We start from the raw sequence: 6,547 nt of genomic DNA, 5'->3' as shown, positions 1-6,547 counted from the left end.
GGCGCTTCATTGCAGCCCACTGCTCCTCCGGGATGGGTTAAATGCAGAGAAATAATTTCCCCATTGTGGGACTAATAAAGGATAAAGGATTGATATCATGCATGCTGTCTAACTGAATCACTTAACTGGCACGGAGTCATCGATGATTTACTACACATGCTATGACAAGTAAAAATGTCTGCTGTGCAAAATGACTCTTAGATGGGGTGTTATCATCATGTTACGAGCATTAAACTGTCAAATTTGCCATACCAGTTTTACCTTTTTGTGATCACAACTCTGTGTTGTATCTTGAAATACAGTCTTAAATTTGAGGAATCTACAACTTCAAGTCAAAAACTTAAACCAGGCATCATCTCACAATCATTTTACTACCTGATATGTAACTGGAGTGAAATGTGCCTTTAATACTATTTTAAACATTGCACAATGTTTTAGGAAACACACTGACTGTGATCTTGCAATCAAACCATCATTCATCTCCTTTTAAAGCCTCATCCTGCTTATCAGTGTGACTGCTGACAGAAGAGGTGTTCACGAACAACAGAGGAAGGCAGTCAGGCAGCATGGCTCTGTCGATGAATGAGATAAGAGAAAAAAACAACAGCAAGGTGATAATTTTCTACTGACATTGGTATGTGCTTCTGTTATGTGTAGGCTGCTGTGATAATGATAAATCAATACAACTAGGTGGTCATTTTTTAAAGTCGGTCGTCTTCAAGACAAAAGTGTTTCCAACATTACCAAATGTTATAATAGATGTAATGAAGGCCAGTGATGGTGGTGAGTACAGTTTCACCAGTGAAACAAGTTTAGTTTATCAGTAACTTGTCAGGCCTGTCCTACAATAAAATCTAAAGAAAACCACATGTTCTGTTGTATTTATTCAGTCTCAGTGTTTCACCCTCTAGGATGCAATCCTAGCACCAGATAATCAGATAATTGCAGTGGCGAAGAACTCAGATATTTGTATTAATTAAAAGTAAAAATACTACAGTGTAAATAACTCTGTTATAAGTAAAGGTCCTGCAATCAAAATGTTACCTAAGTAAAAGTACAAAAGTATCAGCATCAAACTATACTTGGAGTACAAAAAGTAAAAGTACTCAATATGCAGAATGCATCATTTAAGAATCATATATATCACTGGATTCAAATGAATGCATTAATGTGTACACCGCTTTAATGGTGCAGCTGGAAAAGGTGAGCTAATTTAAACAAATGAATAAACTGCCGGGTAGTTTAATATATAATAATATATTTTGTATATTGTGAATAATCTTCATCAGCAAAGTAACTTAACTTATCAAATAAATGTATTGGAGTAAAATGTACAATATTTACCTCTGAACTGTAGTGAAGTAGAAGTATCAGGTAGCAGAAATAGAACTACAAGTACCTCAAAATAGTACCATATTTGAGTAAATGTATGGAGTCACCTTCAACCACTAGATAATTATTGTATTATTATCTCTGCCAGGGGATAATGAGATTGGTCCGGTGCGTGTGTGTTCGAGTGACTGCGTGTGTGTGCGTGTGTGTGTCTGTCCACAGTTCATCTCGCATACTGCCACTCCAAACTGCCTAATATTTTGGGTGCTCATTTCTGGCTGCTCACATATTTTCCACAATTCTCATACAAAAACATATTTCTTAAATACCTTGCAGTATGTTGTGGTGTTTTCAGTTTGATTTGCTATATACTGTAAATGATGCATACAAAACACAATATGCCTTCCTGTATCATTTATTCTAAAGCTCTGTAGTTAGAAATTTATAAATATAATGCTCGGAAGAAATAAATCCCAAAAATGTATAATACTGTGTAATTCAGCACATTTACTGTCCTAGCCCAAGAGGACAGAAAGTTGTCCTGTGTGATTTGGATGATGTTCACAGTGAAATATTCCTTTTTGATAAAGATTCAACATCACAGCATCACAGCAGTGTTTATATTGATTACTGGATACAATTTAAGTGGCTTCTTGTAAGTCTTCAACACTTAATACATGACAGAAATAACTTTGGCTACCTTAGAAAGGCCTTGACCTCAACCTTTGGCCCCAAGTTTCACTGAAGTGAAATTGTCACTGGTATGTGCCATTTCTGTCACTGCTATGAGACGGCGAACCATAGCTTTTTCTTCTATAAGAACGCATTATTTTAAAATGTCTGTGCAGCTAAACATGCTTTCAGGTAACCTAACAAGGGATGCTGCAATGACAAACCAAGGTTAGAAAAAATGAACAAAGTAGTATTCAAGGAATGCCCTTCATTGAGAAAAGATGAAATGTGGAATCACAGGTTAAACCTGAAGAAAAGCGGATGAACCCCTTACCCAACCGTCACCACACCCGTGCTGATGAGATTGTAAAGAAGAGTACGTGGGTTGCCCCTCAGCCGCATTCTTCCCTTTCATTTACTCCATGTAGCCCATCCCACTTTGCTGCGTGAGGCTGCTATATAACCAAGGAGACCAAGGTGATGCTTTCAACTGCAGATCATATCCAGTGATCCTACCTGATCCAGATCTCTCCAAACATGTCTTTCAGCAGCAGATCCTACGGCCAGAGGACCATGAGTGTCTATGGAGGAGCAGGCGGCCGTGGCACCCGCATCTCCGCATCCCAGCAGAGCTCCGGACAATCCTCTGGAGGCTTCAACCTGGCTGATGGCCTGGACCTCCACGTCGGGGCCAACGAGAAGGCCACCATGCAGAACCTGAACGACCGTCTGGCCTCCTACCTGGACAAGGTGCGCACCCTGGAGAAGGAGAACGACCGCCTGGAAAAGCAGATCAGAGATTGGTACGAGAGCAAAACGGTCATCTGCCACGACTACACCAGCTACTTCGCCATCATAGCCGACCTGAAGGACAAGGTAAGAAGAAGTGGCCGATATGTGTGTGTGTTTTCTGTCATCTTCCCCTTCTTATCTTTCTGAGTGAGTGTGTTTGGGGAGAAGAGTTATGTTGTGTATGTACTGTGTGTGGGGTTAAGACAGCTGACATTTCAGTGAGAGAGCCAGGAAACCCATCATTAGCATAGTGTGGAAGTGAACCATCTTATCCGGAAGCTGATGACACTGTTATACAAACACCAATTACCAGAAAACTGGTCATTTTCACACATACAAAGGGATGCAGTTTAGGTTTATTGCAGAGCCAATCTGATACATCAGGTAGTTGATATTATGAGCCAATGTTGTGCAGTACATCAATTTTGCACAGGCTGCAGACACATTTCTCCTTTATTTAAGCTTAAAAATGGTTGAATATTTGATTTAACTTAATGTAAAGATTTAAGTAATCGGCATATGGACTAGTGAATTCCAATATCTTTAGGAACCACATTTTTAAGGGTCCTTTCCCAATAAGTGTAGAAATTGAATATCAACCAATGGTACCAAATCAGGTCAAGTCTTTTATCTTTTAAACTCAAAAGTCCCATATTGGTGTGGATTGCGTACTTTACTTTTGTAAAACTGTATTAAACATGAGCTCAGATGAACCTTTTCTGAATTGTTTCCCTGTTTTTGTTTTCCTCCTCAGATTCGTATTGCCTCCAGACTTAATGCCAAGACAGTCCTGGACATTGACAATGCAAAACTTGCTGCTGATGATTTCAAAATGAAGTGAGTGTGTTCCCATGCCCTTCTCTGCAATGCCACATAACTTCAAATGCACTTCAAAGCGAGAACTGAAGTCTCACAGACAAGTTCTAATCTTTATTACTCACTACACTCAGGTATGAGAACGAGCTGGCCATGAGGATGGCTGTGGAGGCCGACATCGCTGGACTGAAGAGAGTGCTGGATGAGATGAACCTGGCCAAAATGGACCTGGAGAGTCAGTACGAGGCCCTGAAGGACGAGCTCATCATGCTCAAGAGGAATCACGAAGAGGTGAGAGAGTATAGACGATGGAGTAGTGGTTGGTTTTAATCAATCCACGGTTTGTTGATGGCAGTTTTACAAGCAGCGAAGCTGATGAGTTTACATCTGTCACACCCCTGATACATTCCTGCACACAGACCAACACCCACTCTGTGTATGTACATAACTGCTAATACACTGGTGATTGATTAATCTCATCATCATCAGTCTTTTCAGCAGCTAGGAGCTAAACACAGCAGCTGTTCACTGTGAGATAAAGTTGTGACCATTTATTATAGCCACCTGTTGAGTCTAAGCAAAGCTCTGCACACATGACCTCTGTCTTACCTCTGATCACACAATGGAAATTCCATTTGAGGTTATTGTTTTTACAAACAGGTCTGCCGCCTTCTCCCTTTTCCCAGTTGCCCCCTTCCCTCTGCACACTTCCTTGTATTCTTCTCTCCCTCCATTAGCTCATTGCTACCTTTTTTTCCCCTCACACACAGACCAAAGAACCAAAAACATACATGCAATACAGCTCACAAGGAATCCATTGGATGCTCTTGTTGCCATAATAGAAAAGAATATTCATTATTTTAGTTATTACACCAGCTGATTGTCCTTTGACCCCTACAGGAGCTTGTTCTGCTGAGGAGTCAGATGGGCGGACAAGTCCATGTGTCCGTGGATGCTACTCCCTCTCCAGACCTGAACAAGACTATGTCAGACATCAGGGAATACTACGAAGGAGTGATCGGCAAGAACCGCAAGGAGCTCGAGGCGTGGTACCAGAACAAGGTGAAAAGTTACAACTGATAAGAATACAGCCACTGCGGCGGCGACCTTTAAAGAGTTAAATTTAGTTTTTTTTTCTCTTAATATGGTGGTAGCAATCTACTATAATTGTTTCTTTGATCTGCCTAGATCACGGCAGTGGAGCAGGACGTGATCACAAACACAGAGATTCTGGTGACGTCCCGCACGGAGATTAAGGACCTGAAGAGCACCCTCCAGAGGCTTCAGATTGAACTGCAGTCCCATTTGAGCATGGTATGTCAACATATATTAACAATAAAGATTGATTATCCATTTGACTCTACACATTATGATGCCACTACACATAATAACAGTGTAAATGTTTAAAGAAACGCTTTGCAGCTCTATAGCCCAGTTTAGCAGTTAGCATAAAGACATGTGACATGTGATTGGTTACAATCTTTTCATCTTGCTCTCGGCAATAAAGCGGATAAGGATAATTAGGAAGTACAAAGAACCACAAGATGCTAGTTGAACACTCACGCCAACAAGCCCTGCAGCAAATTTTACCATTATCAAGTAACATCTCTGAATTTTAATCACTGACAGCCTACTCACCTAACAACTTCTTCCTACGACCACAACAGAAAGCGTCTCTGGAAGGCACCCTGGCAGAGACCCAGGCGCGTTATGCTGCACAGCTTTCAGGCCTCCAGAACATGGTCACAAGCCTGGAGACTCAGCTATCCGCGCTCCACGCCAACATCGCCAGCAACAAACAGGAATACGACATGCTGCTGGACCTCAAGACCCGGCTGGAGATGGAGATCGCCGAGTACAGGAGGTTGCTGGATGGAGAGGATGACAGGTGAGACCTAATGAAGAGAGAGAAACAGTGACTAGACGGTGGGGGAGGGGATTAGGTTACATAAAAACAAATATCTCACTCCAGTTTGATTTTAGCACAATGTACAGTAGACATGTTCTAGACTAATGTTTTCTTCTTTCTTTTTCTCTCCATTACCAGCACAAGACAAGGTAAGCATTTTTTTACATGCATGCAATTTCTATTTTAACATTAAAATGCTACTTAATATTTAACTGGGTTGAAAATATGTGGTGTGATTTGCTCATGAATGTTGTATCTTTACTTTTCCTCAGTTGTCACAAAAACCATCACAGTGGTGGAAACAGTTGTGGACGGAAGGGTAGTCGGAACCAGCAAGACCATTGACGTGGATGTGGATGAGATTGAGTGATAAACTGGAAGAGTTATCAAAAATCAATAAAGATCATGCAGTTGAATGTAACGTTCTCGTGTGTTTTTTATATTTGGTAATGAACGAGAATTCCACTTATCTATTATTGTCTCTAGTAGATAAATAATTCATGTTTTTCTACAGTACAAATCAGATAATGTTGTAATAGCTTGATTTTACTCAGGCTATTAACAACTGTATCTGAATTTAAAGCTGCATTAATCAATGTTTTAGCTGCCTATTTTTAGGTTCCATATCACCGCTCTCTACAAGCTGTATTTATAGCAAACAAGCTCTAATAAACCCAATGCATGCTATGTAACCAGCAACAAATGGAAGTGAAGTTAAAAAAACAGCAGAAAAGTATCAGTACAAAACTATCCACCTGAGCTAAAAGGCCAAAGGATAGTGGCTACAAGCTCTGTTTCTGACGGATGCAAAGACAGTGTTTGCCAACACATCATGCTAACTACTGTATGAGGACTATGTGTGTGCTAATTTTAGAGTTCTATGGCCTCATGAAAGTACAATATTATATATATATATACATATATATATATATATATATATACATATAGAGTGGGGCAAAAAAGTATTTAGTCAGCCACCAATTGTGCAAGTTCTCCCACTTAAAAAGATGAGAGGCCTGTAATTTT

The 6,547-nt window shown here is 40.3% G+C and overlaps 1 protein-coding gene across 1 annotated transcript; it reads left to right on the top strand.

Annotated features, from left to right (window-relative positions):
• Positions 1–2,541: 2,541 nt before the first annotated feature.
• On the top strand, positions 2,542–5,891 carry krt98 (keratin 98). Its single transcript, XM_054604149.1, has 8 exons — positions 2,542–2,880; positions 3,551–3,633; positions 3,747–3,903; positions 4,513–4,674; positions 4,801–4,926; positions 5,280–5,500; positions 5,660–5,670; positions 5,794–5,891. Exons 1-8 carry the CDS (start codon positions 2,542–2,544, stop codon positions 5,889–5,891), a joined length of 1,197 nt encoding a protein of 398 aa, XP_054460124.1.
• Positions 5,892–6,547: the final 656 nt, after the last annotated feature.

The sequence above is a fragment of the Anoplopoma fimbria genome, chromosome 9 (assembly GCF_027596085.1).
Source record: "Anoplopoma fimbria isolate UVic2021 breed Golden Eagle Sablefish chromosome 9, Afim_UVic_2022, whole genome shotgun sequence".
Lineage (NCBI taxonomy): Eukaryota > Metazoa > Chordata > Actinopteri > Perciformes > Anoplopomatidae > Anoplopoma > Anoplopoma fimbria.
Note: the sequence above shows the minus strand (reverse complement) of the source record. Positions and strands in the feature narration are given on the sequence as shown.

Coding starts and splice junctions, on each gene's coding strand:
- krt98 (XM_054604149.1), top strand. CDS start 2,542: ATGTCTTTCAGCAGCAGATCCTACGGCCAGAGGACCATGAGTGTCTAT. Junction 2,881..3,550: donor TAGCCGACCTGAAGGACAAG/GTAAGAAGAAGT, acceptor TTTCCTCCTCAG/ATTCGTATTGCCTCCAGACT. Junction 4,675..4,800: donor AGGCGTGGTACCAGAACAAG/GTGAAAAGTTAC, acceptor TGATCTGCCTAG/ATCACGGCAGTGGAGCAGGA.